Consider the following 21,333-nt stretch of genomic DNA (forward strand, 5'->3'; position numbering starts at 1 on the left):
TTATTTTTATGTTCCTGATCAATAATAATAAGTGCAATAAATGTGAATGGTATGGACTCAGTGGAGTCATTACATGCCCTGCCAATCTCAATTCAATACGTGGAAAAAGGGTGCTATGAAGAACCCAGTCTCAACACCGTTTTTGGTTCAGTAGATCTACAATTTCCAATTTAACTTCCCGGAACTTGAATTGGGATCTCTATAGTTACGCAGAATTGTTATAATGCAGTAACTTACTAAAATATGAATATCGTATTTCAGCATATTTGAAGTGAAAGGAAAAGTCCTTTCCTAGAAGAGCTCGCGTGTCTAGAATTGCATGTATTTTACGAGTATTTTTTTTCAGTCTAGCGGAGAAAAACGATAAGTAGAAATAACTTAGGCCTACATAATTTCATTATTCGTGATAAAGAATACCGAATTCTGTGTTTCCTATAAAAGTTTAAAAGGTTACAGCTAACAAAAAATTCATTTCTTATGCTATCCGCCGTAGTGTGCTCCACTTTTCCTAATTCTGATCGTAATAAAAGGTCGTAATTCAAGTGGACATGTTTAATTTTTTTTTTGTGTTTGTGTTCTATTTGCAATTTGCATGACGACAAGCAACGCTCATTAAATTCAATACGAATTTCTTCGAGAAAGCCGGCTGTCGTATAGGTACGCATTGCTGCGTGGAGAACACGGTTGTGTCGCATGATGGTTTTACTTTCTCATTATACGAAATTTAAAATGAAAGTATTATGATGGTACAATAATAGTAATATACGTTACAAGAGCGGTATGTTGACGTTTTCATGGTCGAGGAAAAGATTGAAAAAGCGAAACGTAGTTGAGCTTTTTTTAATTTCCGAGAACATGAAAACAAACATACCGCTCGTGTATCGTACATTATTTTGTGCGAAGATCGTTTATTACATACCTGAAAGACGAATTTCTAATTAGTTGCAATGAAATCTCCATGTTGGTTTCTGTTTAATGACGGCAACTTCGGAACACCAAAATATCTTTCTTCAACATTGTTGCTATAAAATGTTTTCTGTGTTTACTATACTCCAGCAGGCCGTGATATACGTCTGTCTTTATTTTCCCCCAGTCTATAAATGCGAACTTAAAACAAACGGTAAGGTTATGTAATGATTTATTTTTCATTTTAATATTTTAACAATATTATTTATATAACATGTTGCAGTAATAACATCGGCATCTGGAATCTTGTTGATTTTTTCACGGCTTCCTTAATGTTACTTGTATTAGGAATGCAATAAGTTTCGTGGAGTAGTAGACTTTAGTTAATTTTTGCAAATATTTAAAAACAATAATTAACAGTGCAATTTAGGTGAAAATGCAGCGGTAAGTTTCCAATTTATAATTATTGCTATGTTAAACGTCTCTAAAAATAATGTTAAAAGCCTAAAGCAGTAAAATGAATATGTCTCTTAAGCGGTAAGAAGAGGGAAATTGTTGTGTGTGTTACGTTGGGAATACTGAATGTGGTATTTCACACTTACCGCGTATTGGTTCTGTGCGGAAAACAAGCAAATACGCACGATCTCGCACAAACATATATATATACGATTTCTCTCCCCAAGATTTCAAAATTTCTTTGATCGTCCAATTTAGTTTTCTTTAAAACTTTTCAGCGTGAACGGATCTGTCAGCCCGCCAACTAATTTTATTAGGTAGAAGGTGGAATTGTCACCGGTCTACATAGGAATGCTTTGTACTTCGCTAGATAAAAAATAAGCTCAAAAATACGTTAAAGTCCAGGCCTGCACAAAGTTTGCGCTCTCCGAGCCGGCTCACAGCTCATGAGCGGAATGCAGATATTAGCTGCGCACTGTATAAGGGTGGGCTGGAAGAAGGCGTGATCTCGTACAAAATATACACAAAAGGAAGTACTATTACGAGTGCTCAATGAAACGAATTCCCGTTCAGTGTTTGCAAAACTATCTTGGACTATTATTAATTAATAAAGAAATATTTATTTTGCAGAAATAATAGAAATTCTATAGCTACTTAAATGTACAATATCATTTTGTTATATTTTTATTTATCAGTACATCAAAACGGGGTTTTATGCTGTTGGCAGCTGAAAGTAACAGTAGCCTACTGATCGTAATGAAACATCGGTTACAGATGTTCGATGTCTGCTTTTATTAAAGTTGATTATAGGAAGCAGTTGCTCACAAATATAAATGTTGAGCCAAACATAGCAATCATTTTCACAGCCAGCCTGTGCAGTTGTGGATATTATTTCTGATGTTTAGTCTTGTAAATCTGAACCAGGCTAGTAGTATTATTCAAACGATCTTTAGCCCTTAGGGCCGCATTGAAGATCAGTAAGTTTGAGCTGTAAAATATTAAATGTTACGTTCCGTCTTTTAGATTCCTCCATACTGTACTGTAGCAATAGGTAAGCAACATGAAACAGTTACTGAGAATAGGTCTACACACTGCACTCCACTAGATAACTGAGTGGTCGTTTCCTTCTCCTCTACCTATAGCAAGTCTATGTCATTCTGATGTATCTTCCTCTCCGTTTGGGCGAGCGGTAAACACAGCTTTCCCGCTCCAAAGGAGCTCGTTGAGTGCTGTTTGTGCAGGTATGCGTTAAACGCTTCATGTATCTTCATATCTTCTTTTGGGTCGCTCTATAGATCGTTATCTTTGCCTCAAAACATCAATTTCTGTAGTTAGAATAGAATTTTGTTTGTTTTCCTAGTTGATAATTTCAATGTCACTTACCCATATGTAAGGATATTCTGTATATTAGTTTTATAAAATAATGTAAGTACCCATAATCTTCTATTCTTTATGTTTCTATTTATGGACCTAGAAAAGGCTTTTGACAGTGTGGAATGGAATAAACTGATGGGGATCCTAAAGAAAAAGAGAAGACTGTTCAGTAATCTTTATGTGAAACAACGAGTCAAAGTCAGGATAGGAGAAGAAACGTCAGAAGGAAGTGAAATTGGGAGAGGAGTACGTCAAGGATGTCCTTTATCACCTACCCTGTTCAACATCTACTTGAAGGATTTAGTAAACAACTGTTTTGAGGAGTGATAGTAGGAGGAAGAAGAATAAAGTGTATAGAATTTGCTGATGATATGGCATTCTTAGCAGAAGAGGAAATGATACTAAAGGATATGCTACTGGAGCTAAATGACAGCTGCGAGCAGTATGGGATGAAGGTAAATGCAAATAAGACGAAGAGGATGTCATAGGAAGAAAAATACAGAAGATAAACTTGCGAATTCTAAATGAGGCAGTAGATCAAGTGAACAGTTTCAAATACTTGGGATGTACAATAAGCAGGAACATGAGCTGCTGCCAGGAAGTCAAAAGTAGGTTAGCAATGACCAAGGAAGCTTTTAATAGAAAAAGCATCTTCTGCGGATCTCTGGAAAAAGAAGGAAGAGACTAGTGAAGTGCTTTGTATGGAGTGTAGCATTGTATGGGGCAGAAACATGGACATTACAACGATGTGAAGAGGAGCGACTAGAAGCATTTGAAATGTGGATATGGAGAAGAATGGAACGTGTGAAATGGACAGACGGAGCTGTGTTGGAAAGAGTGGGTGAAAAAATAATGATGTTGAAACTGATTAGAAAGAGGAAAAGGAATTGGATGGGTCACTGGTTGAGAAGAAACTGCACTGGAAGGAATGGTGAACGAGAGAAGAGTTCGGGGCTGAAAAAGATACCTGATAATAAAAGATATTAAGATATATGGATCACATGAGGAGACAAAGAGGAAGGCAGGAAATAGGAGGTACTGGAGAAAGCTGGGTTTGCAGTGAAAAACCTGCTCTTGGGCAGAACACTATGAAAATGAATAGATGGTTGAATGTACGACACACAGTGTGATTTACTTATCCTCCAGAGGAAGCAATGATGAAAATACAGGGACATCACTTTATTTTTATTAAAATTTTTAATATTAACTTACCTATACCTCTGGATCAACGGCGTTTGCTACCCCCTTCCACGACTGGAGTTCGATGATACTGGCGTAATATACAAACAACTCACTATATTAGGTATAGGAGGGAAGAAAAGTAGTTCATCCATTTACGTAAACTATGAAATATTGCGCTTTTGAGTTTGATCATTTTCATTTGGTTTCTGTTTAATCAAAATACAGTACAGTATTAACAAAGAGTGTTTTTACTCACGAACTGAGCTGTCCATGTGGACGTATTCATTATGCAGTGTATATTATACTGTCTACAGCACATTAGCGTACAATATAGAGAATGAAGTTAAATTGAAAAACAATCATAATATTGATATTTAAATGGTGGCCGTTCATTTCGATACAGGCTTCAGTTATAATATGCATATTATCGCACTATAGACTATTGTACCTAATCCCAATTACCAGTTTCGTTCTTCGTACTAGTAACTCATATTGAAATAGTTCTGTACCTACTCTATAAAAGAGTACCTTACGTACTGTAAATTCAATCTTCACTTCTGCCCGATCCGAAAAGATAAAATTACTCAGATATATTATCTACTGTCCGTCCAAGTTGTTATGTCGTAGGGTCTAGAAAGGGAGGAAATCACGTGACAGTTAATTACTTAACGAGGCCCTTTTATTTAAGTTATTTTAAATAGTTGTATAATATTACGTAGACATCCAATTCCTAACAGAAATTAATGTTCTCAGAAAAGAGCTAAGACAGCCAGGCACTAGCTGGCGAATAAAAGCTGGTTGGGGAAACCGGGATATGACGTAGGCAAATGGACGACAGTACCTGTGCGAAAATGATTCAATATTGAAAGCTCTTTCGTCACTGGTAAACGCGAACATATTTTTTGGAACGTACTGTATATGCGGTCTTGGATCTGTGTGGAGGACGGTTGAACTTCGTTAATAGAAGGGGTGGGAGTGAAGTACATTCAAAAACTCAGATACAATAAAAATTGAAGTAAAAATAAAATGATGTCCCTGTACAAGTGTTTAAAATAACTTAAATAAAGAGGCCTTGTTAAGTAATTAACTGTCACGTGATTTCCTCCCTTTTCTGCGACCCTGCGATATAACCACTTGAACGGACAGTAGATAGTATGTCTGAGTAATTTTATCTTTTCCGATCGGGTAGAAGTGAAGATTGAATTTACAGTACGTAAAGTTCTCTTTTATAGAGTAGGTACAGAATTATTTCAACATAAGTTACTGATACGAAGTACGAAACTGGTAATTGGAATTAGGTGCAGTAATAATAATAATAATAATAATAATAATAATAATAATGATTTATTTTAGCTGGCAGAGTTAAGGCCGTAAGGCCTTCTCTTCCACTCAACCAGCAAAAAGTGTATATACATATGCATGAACTTACAAAGAATCCAACAATTTGATTTAGATGAGAGTTACATGTATACAAATGTTATTTACAAATTAAACAACAAAATACTATGAACTATTAATTAAACACTGAAATAAACTGTGTAGCAGAATTAAACTAAAATACATAGAATGTTAATATATTTCAAATAATATTAGATAATAGAAAGAGATTATTACGAGACAATTAAAATACAGCACAATCAGGATGATGTCTAAAGAAAAAAGTAACAATGTAGTCAGTGATAGTTTAAATCAGTATGATTGGAGTGAAATGCTAATAAGGTTATCTTTTAAGCTGTTCTTAAAGGTGTTTATTGTCTTGCAGCCCCTAATACTTTGTGACAAGGAATTCCATTGACGCGAGTAGTCTATAGTGCGATAAAATATGCACAAAAAACTGAAACCTGTATCGAAATGAACGGCCACCATTTTAAACAAATGTGTTTAAATATCCATATTATAATTATTTTTCAATTTAATTTCATTCTCTATATTGTACGCAGGGCGGCCGGGTAGCTCAGTTGGTAGAGCAGCTGGCTACGGACTGGAAGGTCCGGGGTTCTACCTCCATGCCCCCCAAGTGCCTTCATAGCATGTTACGGGCATACCTTTAGCTTTATATTGTACGCTAATGTGCTATAGACAGTATAATATAAACTGCATAATGAATATGTCGAATGGATAGCTCAGTTCGTGAGTAAAAACACTTATTGTTAATACAGTACTGTATTTTGATTAAACAAGAACCTAATGAAAATTATCAAACTCAAAATCGCGATATTTCCTAGTTTACGTAAATGGATGAACTACTTTTCTTCCCTCCAATACCTAGTAAAGTGATTTGTTTGTATTTTACGCCAGTATCATCGATCTCCAGTCGTGGAAGGGGGTAGCAAACGGTGTTTCCGGTTCCCAAGCATTAATCCAAAGGTATAGCCAGGTTAATATTAGAAATGTTAGTAAAAATAAATGATGTCCCTGTATAATCGTATTTTTAAAATAGATACGCCTATTGCCCTCTGTCGATTTGAATCCGCGCGTATGGTAGTTTCTTGGCTAGAGAAGACGATTCTATCTCCGCCATTCAGAGGCGGAAAAATGTTCTCCTTCTCTGTTATATAGAGGGAGGAAACTTTCAGAGTTTGTACTACGGAACGTATGTGCTGAAAGAGACCTCCCTCCTCTCACAGAAGGAAACACCACAAGTTGTGAGACGTGATGCATCAAGAGCGAAAGTGAATTCTTGAAGGAGATCAATACTGCGCGGTGTCAGAAATAAACAGTTTGTGTATATATGAAGCTACTAACTTGCGTGTGTGCGGCTTCCGTACAAGGAAGGTTCATTATACACGTGATGCTCTTCCTATGTAATATTGATGCTTATGACTCCCCTCGAAACCACGTTCCAACCTGAGCTTGGATCGTATCCAATCCTATGCCATCCAGGACGCCTATAAAAGTTTTAACAGATACCGGGTAATAAATACCATTGACTGACCTTGGAAACTCCTCTACCCCAAAAATCGATATAACGGAACACTTGCGTGTTCTTTCTTCCTTTCATTATCAAGTTCAAAATCATGAATTATTGTTAAAGTATCGATCATGTTGGGGAATTTTCATTAGGTTATTCTGTCAGCCAGGAAATTGGTTTACTGGTTTAAGTCACGTGAAAGTATTTTAAATTTTAAAAAGAAAGAAGATAACTGCGTACTGACTTAACTTTCTGAAATTGTACTTTGGTGTTCGTAATTCTCTATTTTCAACAACTGAAATGCGTGTTATTATTATTATTATTATTATTATTAGTAGTAGTAGTAGTAGTAGTAGTAGTAGTAGTAGTAGTAGTAGTAGAGGTGGTAATAGGGCCTATTATTATTATTATTATTATTATATTTTATCAGAAAATTTTAGAGTTGATAATAGAAAATCACACACACTCCTCTTTGCAGATGATCAGGCAGTGATAGCTACTGACGAGGACAGCTTACAGAGAGCCATTTTTCAATTAGAAAGAGTTGCTACTGATTATAACCTACAGATATCGCCAAGTAAAACCAAAGTAATGGCGTTCCACGGGAAGAATATAGTAAGAGTCAAAATAGTAGTGAATAATCTTTTAATAGAACAGGTAACTGATTTTAACTATTTAGGGGTGTTCCTAGGAAGTGATAGGACAAAGGATATTAACAGAAAATTAAATCTGTTCCAACACATATGTGGTACAATTAAGAGAACACTAGGAAGGAAAACCAGAAGAGAAACTTTACGCAAGTTCTATAAGTTTTAGCTTTGCCTGTAATGATGTATGGCTCGGAATGCTGGACCCTTAATAAAAGCATGATAAGAAGAGTGGAAGCAGCAGAAATGAGATTTCTTCGATATGTAGCAGGATATACTCTTTTGGACAAGAAAAGGAATGAAGATATCTGCAAAGAACTACAAATAGTCAGCATAGTAACAAAAATAGAAGAATATAGAAATAAATGGTTTGAACATGTCAGCAGAATGAATGAAGAAAGGCTGCCCGGTATGAACCTAAATTATAAGCCTCAAGGTCACAGAAGTCGAGGACGACCAACCAAAAGATGGAGTGATCAACTATACTTTGGAGCCGGAACAGATCAGTAATTATCTAATCCGTGAAGGAGATGATGATGATTATCAGTGGTGGTAGTAGTAGTAGTAGTAGTAGTAGTAGTAGTAGTAGTAGTAGTGGTAGAAGGAATGTAAAATACTACAGGATAATGTACTTTGGATTAATTTACATTGACTTGATCTGATATACCTATGTTCGAAAGGTAACGTTTGGGAAGTTATTGATGGGCGAACTTTTGAATGCAGAGAGGTATCGTAGACGTATTTCTAAGTTTTAGAACATTGTAATATGATACGTTATTGAAAATGCTGCATCTTATTTTGTTCCAATAAGTTTATTTCATAATTAAATACAAATTCAGTAAGAAAACAAAATAATTGCACAAGACAAATTTCTAAGGTTGTCCTTCTTATGGATTCCATGAATTGTAAATTCATATCAGGTTCCGATACCGGTTCTTTTTCCGACCTCAATGAAGTACTTGGTAGCTTGCCAGTTTCAGATAACTTCCGGTAAACACAGGAAAACACACAACTAGATGTTACCCTTCGATTGGGAAAACGTCGTCTGTATTCCTCAACATCAGCCAATCCATTGCCATCACAAAATCCATAAACAAAAAGCATGTCAGCATATTCACTATGCGATTACACGAATTAAATGTCAATTGAACGTATATTGAGTTGTATGTGTTGCGTTGGTGTTGCGATACTCAGATGCTGCCGTGTGCTAAAGATCTGGCGTAACACGTCAAGTATGGCTAGTACACGGAACTGCAAGACGTTCCATTATTTTTTTTTTCATTGCAGTGGCACTTGACTAGAGTCATTGGCCGTACAATGGCGATAGAAACTAAAATGAAAGAAAATGAAATAAAGTGAACAATGTGCAAGTGAAACTATGAAGGACTGGATGTCAGCACTGCTGCATTCTTTCTCTGGCCTCCCAGTACCTATCCACAAAGCTGACAGATGAAAGTGCTGGACAAGTCTTAGGCCCGGTTGCAGAAACGCAAATCAAATCAGTCCCTGATCGCCAGTCAGTTGATGTCTGATTTATTTGATTGTTCGTTGCGTTGCACAAACGTGAATCTCCAATCAACTTGTCTCAATTTACTAATTGCTGATTTGGGAAAGAAATACATTTGACAACAGCGCTATTTAGCAACCACAGCCAATTTGATGCTCTTTAAAAGTCGAGAAACGAATGCATCAAGTGGGCGGTGACTAGGAAAACAAGTGAATGTTTTGCTGGTTTGTTGCTTTTTGTAGAAAGGAAACAGGCGGATTCTATTTGTATATAGACTACAATATAGTGAAAAAAAATGAAGCAAAAAGAAAAAAAAACGTGAGGGGGCTTCTGTTGTGGGATTTGCTAGGGGAGTCGACAAGAAATTGGAATATGCATAGCCTCCATAACCTAAAATAATTCCATTTCCCATCTCTGTTTATAAATTGAGCTCGTAACCTACTCATTAAAAATATTGTGTTGTCATGTGTAGAACCCTGCCAATGGGCTACAACATTCCAGAATTTCAATGATGGTGTAGACTACATATTACCTGTATATTCACAGAAAAGAAACCTTTTCTATTTCGATAAAGTTCGGCATCATTTCAACCAGGTGATTGGACGGGGATGTGAGCAGTCTATACAACCAATATTAGGCTACACTTGGAAATCCTGACATGGCTGAAAATTCTCTCTGGATTTCAAATCGTTCCCTGTTTGAAGTTTGGGGATTTATGAGACCCTGCCATAACAAAGCAATTTCATACGTAACATTCCTAACTACTCGGCAAATAGTTGATTTGTGGACCCTAACAAGATAACCCAAGACCATCTGAAAAATTCCAACAGCATAAAATCTCAGCATTATTAGAACTTGGTTCATAGCAGAAAGTGAAAGGTTTCGATTTGTCTGTCTGCATATAGGCCTATTTGTTTCAATTTTTGAAAGTAACAAAACACACGAATCCTTACTTAACCTAAATCTTTGCTCAAATTCTCTGTCATTATACATAAAGACAATTCATGTCCATCACGGAAACGCCTTCTTCTTAATAATATTTTTTTTCATTCTAAAATTTCTTCATCAGAAGAATCCATTATGTCGAAAACAATATTGTTAAATTATAACTATTTACTATATACATTACAGTAACTGCATTACAAACAGAACAACATAAATAGCCTACTTGATCGATGATCAGTGACTTGACCAGCAAAAATCTGTTGATCAAATCTGATGGAAGACTGATCTCCGATCAAACACTGATTGTTCTTTCTGCAACAGAAATAGAACTGATGGCCAATCAAACCCTCCTTGATTGCCAATCATATTTTGATCGGTGTTTCTGCAACCGGGCCTTAATGTGGTTTGAGTCCATGTTGTCGGAACATCCACAGAGCATGCATACACCCAGGCGGTGGAGGTGATTAGCCAGGACCTACTGCGGTGCGGAACGTCGCAACAGCTTCTCTTCTGGGCCATTCGGGGAGAGTGGAGTTCAGTGCGTCCTTCCAGTGTTTATCTTTAATTTGGTCCTCCAAACTCTTATGGAAACATTGTCTCACTCGACTTCTTATATTTGTAGATGCTCTATGAAATGGCAGCATGTTAGAATATGAAAGGGGGATAGTTGTTCCTTTCTTTGCCAGAAAGTCTGCTGCTTCATTCCCGGCAATACCGCAGTGAGAAGATATCCATTCCAGATGTACAATTTGATTTAGTTTCTTGATGTCTTCTCTGCATTGTTGAATGTCATCATTAGCTGGTTGTAGTAAGTAGTTTCCAATTGCAGATATCGCTGCTTTTGATTCGCTGAGGAGGACGTTTGGAAATGGGAAGGACCTGCACAACAGTTGTTTCACAGCAGTACATATGGCTCTTACGTTCCATTATTTCTCCTCTTAATTTCTCCCCAACTGTTAGACTTCTGACGTGGGTATATCAGTTTAAATCGATGTGGGTTAGCCCAAACTAGATTATCCTGAAGTATCTTACATTCCTCCTGAGACACCCTATACACTCGTACATTCATCCACATTATGCGAACTGCTGTTCAGCTGTAGGGAAGGGTTTCATTACGATATCCGTTCTGAACAGTGCATCACAATTTCTTGTGTAACACAAGCTGTGTAGTTGTTAGAAGTGACGCTATTGGGTTTTGCGGCAAGCGTTAGTTCTCGAGGTTTTATTCTGTATCTGGTGTATGACATAAATCGATGTAATTATGAAAGAGCAGTTTTATCGTCCTGGTTATGTAGCGGCTGTTCCCTTCTGCATTGTCGCGCTAACTCGGCGGCCAGATGTCGCATCGAGACATGACGATACAACGACACCATTTTATTATGTAGCTCTTGTCATTGTCGTGCAATAAGTTACCCACAAGGTGTCAAAACGAACTTTCCTTTACCCCAACGATAGATATTTCAAGATTTTAATTGTGTAACAGTACATTAACTCCAAGCAATGGCGGATCGTGATTAGAATTTTGAGGGAGGCTGTAAATGAACTTATAGGCCTAATACCATCTGTAAATTTTATTGTTCGTGACCGCAGAGGTTGTGTATTTATTTATAACTTTATTCGCATATTTTCTTAAGTTGGTATATAGAACAGTAAAGATACGTATTACATTATTATTACTGGGAGGAAAATTAATCGTGACGAATTCATCGTGCGCTACCACACCCTATGTAGAGTTCCTCTATTTGTACAGAGTTGAGACAACGAAACGAATATAATGTACGCCAATTTCTGAATCATTATAGGGTACATTCTGTATTAAGTATACTAAATAAATGCATTAGCAACGGAAGGAAGATAGTATACGTCAATATTTGGATCATTATAAAATTTGTATTAAGCATACTAAGTAAATGCCTTAGCAACGAAAAGAGCGTAATATACGCCAATTTCTAGATAATTATACAATCTATATTAAGTATATTAAGTACATGTCATAGCAACGAAACGAACATAGTATACGCCAATTTCTGGATCATTATAAAATCTATATTAAATTTAAAAAGTAAATGCCTTAGCAACGAAACGAAGAGAGTATAGGTCAGTTTCTGGAGCATTATAGAATCTGTACTAAGTAGGCTAAGTAAATACAACGACATGAAGGTAGTATACGGCAATTTCTGGATCATTATACACTCTATACTAAATCTACAAAGTAAATGCTTTTGCAACGAATTTGTCCCGAACCTGTTCGTTTGATAATTATGATTATGATGAAGATGTTTACGATTATATTATTTCTTATTTGTTATTGCATTTTATGTACTTTAGAATATAGTAGCAAAATTAAAAAAAAAATGACTAGCTACAGATGAAAACTAAATCTCAGTTGACTCCCAGGAAAAACTTACTATTTGGCACTGTATGACAAATTGTGACTCTATATGCAGATATTATGATTAATCCTATAAAAGTCTTATTATTTCATATAACGTGAAACATTCTTTTCTTCTGACACATATTATTCTTACCCGCATTAGGGAGGCTTCCGTACTGTAGAGGGGAATTTATGATATTTGTACTATTTTAGGCACAATAAATTTTGGAATATCAGAAATTTATTTTTTTCATATTTTTTATTTACATAATTTTTTAGCTCATAACTTTCAAAATACCCAACATTTCTCAACGTTAGATCTCAGATAATAATAATCAGAGACAGGTGCGAATATTTTCATTCAATTTGGTGAAAACTGGATGCATGGAGCATTTTGAACATCAAAGATGTAATTTCGAGAAAAAGGCAAATTTGTGGAAAGGGATACAATGCTGACATATGAAACAGATCTGTTTAGAAATCGCTCCTGGACCTCAAAGAAAGACAGTGTCAGAATAACTGAATAATTGTGTAATAATAACTGAATTTCAGACAGGCTAGCTGTTTGTAACGAGCCCCAGAGTAGGTTTTCACCTGAAGACGAAGAGAGGTCCACTTTTCGAAACGTTGTGTTATAATTTTGACAATTAGCAATGGAAAAAGTCCAAACTGCTCAACTATTGAACAATTCACCGTTGCTCTCCCCCCTTCATTCATATCAAAAGAAGTTTAAAATTGTGTAGTAGGGGAGTAGTGGGTACAGTGAGACACAAAATATTAAGACATATGTATGCAGGTGAAATTTCAAGTATTTTTAAAATCAAATGCAACAGAAATATACATTAAATCATGGAGTACAATAATACATAAACAGAAATGTTAATAGATGAAGGACGTAATATACAATGCGTGCTTGTAAAAAAAATGCAAATGTCTCACTGTTCCCATTCATGAGGGTACAGTGAGACACCAGTGTCTATTAACGGACATTAAAATGATTTACATTTATTTCGAAAGAAAAGAAAGCTTGCTGTCTCTTTATCTTGCCATGTTCTGTAGACTTATTTAGAATCATTTTGATGTCTGACTTCGAAAACATTGAAACATCTGGAACATTTGGAAAAGTGAATTTTCCATGACTTTTCAAACTTTTGCCAAAAAATAAAATGAATTTTTTGTGACAACAAAGCTTATAATTATAGGAATTTAATTTAATTCTTTATTATTTTTGATATTTTTTTTAATTTTGTGAATAATTTTTTATTTAAGAAACCATTAAAATGTAATGTATCCATTATTTTAAGCTATAGTTCCTAAATTGGTTACTAGTATGTTCATTTTTAATGTTAGTTATCGGTAAATGTAATATAATTACAGTTTATTTTTGCAAATCATTGGTACATGGGAACAGTGAGACGTCTCAGTGTACCCTTCAATGGCATGTCTCACTGTTCCCTTTACACATAGTTCGTTTAAAAATGGCACCATCACTTCAAAATCAAAACAAGAAAGAGGAAACTTTGCAAAACATAACGTCAAATACCATAGTATTAGGTAACAAAACATTCATATTTCTATTTAATTTGTATATCCAATATAACCTTCATTAAACACAAGCCAAAATTTTACTTCTAGAGTGAAAAATTACGAATTATTTTTTCATCACTCACCTTTATAACTAGAATCAAATCGAGTATGAAAATAGTGTTACTTTACTCATGCAATATACAACTCCACTGTTACAAACATTTCAAAATCAAAATTTACCATCTAATAAAAAATGTCTCACTGTTCTCCCTGTCTCACTTTATCCACTTCTCCGCTATTCTTTGTCATTTAAGAAGTCTGCTATGGCAGAAAGAATGTTAAAGCTAGTTCATTGTTTAATGGATGAGTTTAATACAGTCAATACTTAACAATAAGGAATACATTAAATCTTTATGTTACAACAAGATATAACATTTATACATAATGACAAACGTTTTCGCCAAATAGATTGGCATCTTCAGGTCAAGTAAAACATGTTAACATAAATGAACACTTCAACTTATCTGGTTAAAAACAATCGTTGAAAAATTAAAATATTAAAATGTTATGGTAGGAATAAAATAATGTGCCATTAAAACAGATGGTAAAATTGAATAATCCAGTTATCATGACGTATATAGGAAGCGATGTATTGATAGAAGCATATGTGACAAAGGGAGAAGACGACACCTCTTCTAGTGTTGCAGGTACCGTTCCAAAAGGATGAAAGATGCTACAAAATAGGCCGGTCGTGTTGCTGAGTATGGATAAAAGAATAGCGCCCTGTAAATTGTAAAGGGTGGTATAAAAAAAGTTTTTGAAAGCATTTAAATATTTTTTTAAAGTCTTAATAGAGCGATACTTACAGGAGGTTGAGAAGAGGTTGGCTTGAGTCCATAGGACGGCAGCACGACTGAACTTTACATTGAAATGTAGCATACGAGGAAAACTGTGTACCGGGCAAGACTAGTAGATGATCCGGAATTATTTCTGTGTGATCTTAAATAGCGGGTTGTTTAAATTCGGGTATTGCTCATTAAGAAGAGGGCTATTGTTATTATTAGAGTGGGTAGCAATGTAAAACTCTTCTGCAGCATTCATGTACTTGTGGTTATTGACAATTTTTAAAGCATGAAGGGTGTCTTCTATGCCCATGAGTTCATTGAGTTTACTTACTTACTTACTTACTTACTTACTTACTGGCTTTTAAGGAACCCGGAGGTTCATTGCCGCCCTCACATAAGCCCGCCATCGGTCCCTAACCTGAGCAAGATTAATCCATTCTCTATCATCATATCCCACCTCCCTCAAATTCATTTTTATATTATCTTCCCATCTACGTGTCGGCCTCCCTAAAGGTCTTTTTCCCTCCGGCCTCCCAACTAACATTCTATATTCATTTCTGGATTCGCCCATCCGTGCTACATGCCCTGCCCATCTCAAACGTCTGGATTTAATGTTCCTAATTATGTCAGGTGAGGAATACAATGCGTGCAGTTCTGTGTTGTGTAACTTTCTCCATTCTCCTGTAACTTCATCCCTCTTAGCCCCAAATATTTTCCTAAGCACCTTATTCTCAAACAACCTTAACCTATGTTCCTCTCTCAACGTGAGAGTCCAAGTTTCACAACCATACAGAACAACCGTTAATATAATTGTTTTATAAATTCTAACTTTCAGATTTTTTGACAGCAGACCGGGTGATAAAAGCTTCTCAACCGAATAATAACAGGCATTTCCCATATTTATTCTGCATTAAATTTCCTCCCGAGTATCATTTATATTTGTTACTGTTGCTCCCAGATATTTGAACTTCTCCACCTCTTCGAAAGATAAATTTCCAATTTTTATATTTCCATTTCGCACAATATTTCCGTCACGAGACATAATCATATACTTTGTCTTTTCAGGATTTACTTCCAAACCTATTTCTTTACTTGCTTCCTCGTGTTTTCCCTAACCATTTGTGGATTTTCTCCTAACATATTCACGTCATCCGCATAGACAAGCAGCTGATGTAACCCGTTCAATTCCAAACCCTCTCTGTTATCCTTAACTTTCCTAATGGCATACTCTAGAGCAAAGTTAAAAAGTAAAGGTGATAGTGCATCTCCTTGCTTTAGCCCACAGTGAATTGGAAATTCATCTGACAGAAATTGACCTATACGAACTCAGCTGTACGTTTCACTGAGACACATTTTAATTAATCGAGCTAGTTTCTTGGGAATACCAAATTCAATAAGAATATCATATAAAACTTCTCTCTTAACCGAGTCATATGCCTTTTTGAAATCTATGAATAACTGATGCACTGTACCCTTATACTCCCATTTTTTCTCCGTTATCTGTCGAATACAAAATATCTGTTCAATAGTTGATCTATTACGCCTAAAACCACACTGATGATCCCGAATAATTTCATCTACGTATGGAGTTAATCTTCTCAAAAGAATATTGGACAAAATTTTGTACGACGTCAACAAAAGTGATATTCCTCGAAAGTTACTACAGTTAGTCTTGTCCCCCTTCTTAAAGATAGGTACGATTATGGACTCCTTCCATTGTTCTGGTACAATTTCCTTTTCCCGAGTTTATCAGAAGATAAAGCTTATTATTACTTTGACTGGGAGGAAATATGTTTGTCTAAATTGTATGTGGATGTTATGTTTCCAGTGCAACTGCTGCGGAAAGCCAATCCTGCCACCTCACCAGAGGCTGAACTTCTACTCGGATTACAGCCACCCTCTGCCCTGTCTGCACTGCGGCGCCGTGGACACACACTTCGTGAAGCCACTCTCCCTCTGCTACACCCGCGACGTGCTTTCAGCATGGCCTTAACAGTGCTCACGGACTTAGGAATAGCGTGTACAATATTTGGAGCGTCTGACACGTTACATGTCTTCGGCAGAGAAGATGGGTCCAACAGGTAAGATGAAAATCATCCGTATTATGGCGGTTCTACAGTCTATGAAACCGTCCTTGAGCATCCTATCCCGAGTGAAAATCTCAGAGGCAACAAGTTTTGCCTGAAGCCATTAAGACTTTTGAATACATCTCCAGTACAGCTCTACTGCCATTTCAATTTTTAATGAACAAGAAATGATACCAGTACCCCTGTCAGTGGGCTGCATAAAGTGAAGTGAGAAACTGCCGTTTGTGTTTGACATGATGCAACTTACCAGGCATTATTAACAGTGTCAAGGAAAGGCTATACATTTGAGCCGATGAAAAGTTAAACTTTGGAAGTACTACACATCAGTTTCCTCTCAGAATGACCATGGCAGACATGTTTTTTTCTTAATATGTGTAACAGTTGCAATGTTGGTTATAATAAGGTCTGTTTTTTGTGCAGGGCTGAAGTTAACTATCTGTTCGTGTAAATGGATTTATTTTTCCAATTTTAATACTATGAATGTGGTCTTGATGTTCTGGTCATAATTGAATACTTTTAAGTGTTCTCAAAACCCGCCACAATTTAAACCTGTCACAACTGATTACGGAAATAATAGGTATTCATTGAAACTGTGAACGTTTTATAAAAGCTTAAATTCAACTGCAGTGAACATTTCAAGAGTTGGAAAGGTATTTTTGCTTTTTACCATTTGAAGAACTTTCAAATTGTAAGAAATTTTTCTTGCAGCCACAAATGCTTGAAATATGGATTTTCGAAAAGAGAAATGTTGCTTCCTACAAGTTATATTATGAGATCGGAAAGAGTTACGTTAAAAATCAAAGGCAGTATTAACATTGTTTGAGTCCTCATGTTACATAATATTGGAGGCAAATCTTGTAATTGCTTACATGTAAGTGTACCATTACACAATACTTTTTGTGTTACTGTTGATTTGCTGAAATCCACTAGAAAAGTTATAGAATATCAGTTGTATTAATTAGTGATCGAATCCTAATGATTTATATCGACAATTATTTAGCTTATGATTCTAAAGCAGTTCTAACATAAGGCAGATATGAAGTTACTGAGATATACAGTACTAACATTGCTTTTTAACCACCATGTTTCTACATGGTATCTTGTGAATGTTGGTTACGGCTAAGTAATTCAACATTTCTATATTCGTATACTGCCTACCAATTACAAGATAATATTTTATAATATAAAATACTCTATATTAGAATCTTTAAAGATGCCAGAGATTTTCATCTGCACAGATATCTTGGGAACAAAATAATAGAGATCACGAATAATTGGAAACTAAATTGAGATGATTTTAAAATCAATACTTTATACGTATTTGATTTTAAAACATTCGTCCTGCTGATACTTAAATAAATCGGTGAAATATCTCGGTGTATGTAAGATTTTGCTATGGTTTGTTGTGTATTATATGAATTTGTTCTGGAAGAATATGGTAGTATAAATACGAACGATTATACACAAGTTTTTTTTACATGTTTTCCAATATGTGATTTCAGTTTTTTAATTACAAAATTTACGAAATAAACTCATATAATATCAAATACATCAATGTATAGCTGTGGTAGAGTCCTAGAGAGACATAATCTTTAGTATTCAGTCTGTTCAGAGAAATATTAATAATATATAGATCATACTAGGAAATGAAGAATTAACTCCGTGCTGCAAATTTCGCTTCCACTCAACTGTTAACTTATTATGATATTAGTCTGCAAATGGGCTGCCTATGCAAGTAGGCTACACCGTCAATTTTGTAATTGTGACAAGAAAAGTAAGCTCGTATTTCTTCTTGCTAAATTGAGATACCAACGTTAGTATATTCTTTTGAATTTGAGGTTAAGTTATACCGGTTACTTTCGTTATACAAACGTAATTTTGAAGTATGATTAAAACCACAGTTTAATCTTTTGAAGTATGATTAAAACCACAGTTTAGCCTTTTGAAGTATGATTAAAACCACAGTTTAGTCTTTTGAAGTATGATTAAAACCATAGTTCAGCCCGATTTTCTGAAAATACGTTCAGAATGGTATCATTTTTATCCGGCTACAGATTTAATGTCATATCAAGGCAAAGTTGATGTGTTTGTTATACTTTGTTAAAACGAACAGTTATACCAGACACCTCTTTGTATGTCATTTGGTGACTTTTGCAGTGCCTCCTCATGTCTCTACCACCATAATTGTCTCTCGATGAATAATTTGAGCATGACTATTTTTCAAGTCAACATGTTAATGATGGTAATGACAACAATGATGATTAAGCTATGCCTAATGCTGGTGAAATGTATATTATAACGTTAGAGATATTTAGTAACACCTACTGTACACTGAAAAGTTAATTCCTTGTAGAATATATGTGTCTATTATGTAAAAAAAAATTATAAGTGTGCTCAAATTAATCAAATTGGCGTCATTGTAGATACATAATTGAAAGATATTTTGTCATAAAGCTGGGGTTTGCTACATGAAAGTAAATATGAGATTTGTATGTTGTTAATGTCACGGCATATTATTGTACAGAGTTCTTATGACAAAAGGATGCAAGAAGTAGCTAGTCATGTCGCTGTATACGGTGAAACCTCTGAAGTTGTCCACTTTTAAGTTGTCCACATATTACATTTAGAAATATTTTTATCAACCTCGAAAAACCTTATCAATTTCTATATTGATAATATTTTCTGTCTTCCTACATCTTTCTTTCATTTCATTCTGCATACATCCATTCGATGACCATTGTTTAATAACTTTGATTGTATTTCTCATGTAACAGTGATGCATATAAGTGTTGATTAAAATATTAAAATTATTAGTTTATTTTTCAATCATCCGTGAAGTATGAAGAGGGGAAAACAAGTTTTAATTTCACTACTATTTATCATTTCATATGATGATTGGAGGTTTTATAAATACTGAACGTCCCAGCGAGGTTTGTGCCAGGAGCGCATCGCTGGAGATTCCTCCACCAAGCGAACGGATTCTTCTCAAGGCCGAGATTCGCGCGGCCGACACAAACCTCGCTGGGACGCTCTATATTTATCAATACCTTTTATTACTCATTAGGTCTTCCTAAAATTAATCAGACATTACTTAATTTAGGTTGACTAAAATTAACTACTAGTTTTACCTTCTAATATATATTTGAACGGACGACCAGGTGGCCAACATAGGTTTCATTGTATCAAATTTTATACGCACACTAGCAACATAACATAAAGGATTATCCTCATCTAAGTGCATTCTAGTATAAGTGGTGCAAAAGTAAAACTCTTACATATAGATACGTGCTTCGGTAAGCAAACGGAGTTAATTCAGCCGTAGTACAAACTGTGTCCTATTCATAAGTTGTTCCTGCGTTGTCTACAGATACCCCACCACTTCAGCCTGAAGAAAGGAATCTTTGATGTATAAACACTACCGATTACAATAGCATTATAATGTAATATATTACTCTATAGATACTCTTTTCTATCTGGTTATGGATCCAGGAACAAATGTTAATGGACTTTTTACTGTTTTTAAGTCTCTGCCATTATATCGATGACTAAAATCCTTATAGTAAACCTTTTTAATAAGAGTGAGTGCATACACTGCATATAAAATGTTTGCACTGTTAATACTAAAAGAAATACAGCGCTCAAATGACTTCCTAAGTGTTAATTATTAAATATAGATTTATTCTATGACTTGAATTTGTACCATTGCATTTTGGGGGTCTGAGTGAGTACGTGAATATAAATAAATTCATTAGTGTATAAGAAAAACATCAAGTTAACTGTGTTACTGTGTGTTTTGTGTTTCATTATACATTAGAGGAAATTTGCTGTCTGCCTGTAAAGAAAACTCACATTTCTTCAGAATACAATATTAGAAAATGCCAAATTACTTACTGCCACTATATACAGACCGTAGAAGCATCATCAGAAGGACAGGAAAAATTAAAATGGTAGCGATACGTCTTCAGATATAACCTCATCTTTGTGTATTAAATGTAAACACGTTGTCCACTGAGTTTCTCCAAGGCTGTGATGGATACGACATTCGTTAGAACACATGTCTTCTATCTATCCGTGACTTTTGATCGAAATAGATAATTTTACGTGTTTCAGAAATGTGTTATGAATTATATAAATACAATGAAAATTAAAATATTGCTTAAAATATAGGCGCAAATTAATAGAAAGTTCATTTTCATACACGTTACATGCACAATATAATAAATGTTATATATAACATATTGAAATTACAAGTGTTTTTTTTTTTTTTTTTTTTCGAATTCGATAAGTAATCAAGATTATGTTATAACAGGAATTCCGCTTCATTATCTCTCATTATTCTGTATTGAATTTTTACGAGAAGTAGTCAAAGGTCCCGTCTTTTTTTTTCCCAAAAGAATTAACGTTATTTTGAGTTCTGTCAACATTGATATAGACCAGCGTTTCTCAAACTATGGTCCGCGGACCACCTGTGGTCCTCGATGTCTGCCCTTGTAGTCTTTCAAAAAAGACAGAAGAAAAAATAAAATTCAATCGAATTGCGTATCACTCTATAGCTGAAAATCTCAGAGTTTG

The 21,333-nt window shown here is 35.2% G+C and overlaps 1 protein-coding gene across 1 annotated transcript in view; it reads left to right on the top strand.

Annotated features, from left to right (window-relative positions):
* LOC138709981 (headcase protein-like) overlaps nucleotides 1-21,001 on the top strand; it is an 88,941-nt gene extending 67,940 nt beyond the window's left edge. Inside the window, exon 4 of the mRNA XM_069840662.1 lies at nucleotides 16,503-21,001. Within this exon, the coding sequence (XP_069696763.1) occupies nucleotides 16,503-16,667 (165 nt within the window). The 3' untranslated portion in view covers nucleotides 16,668-21,001. The remainder of the gene's footprint in view (nucleotides 1-16,502) is intronic.
* The last annotated feature ends 332 nt before the right edge of the window (nucleotides 21,002-21,333 follow it).

The sequence above is a fragment of the Periplaneta americana genome, chromosome 12 (assembly GCF_040183065.1).
Source record: "Periplaneta americana isolate PAMFEO1 chromosome 12, P.americana_PAMFEO1_priV1, whole genome shotgun sequence".
Classification (NCBI taxonomy): Eukaryota; Metazoa; Arthropoda; class Insecta; order Blattodea; family Blattidae; genus Periplaneta; species Periplaneta americana.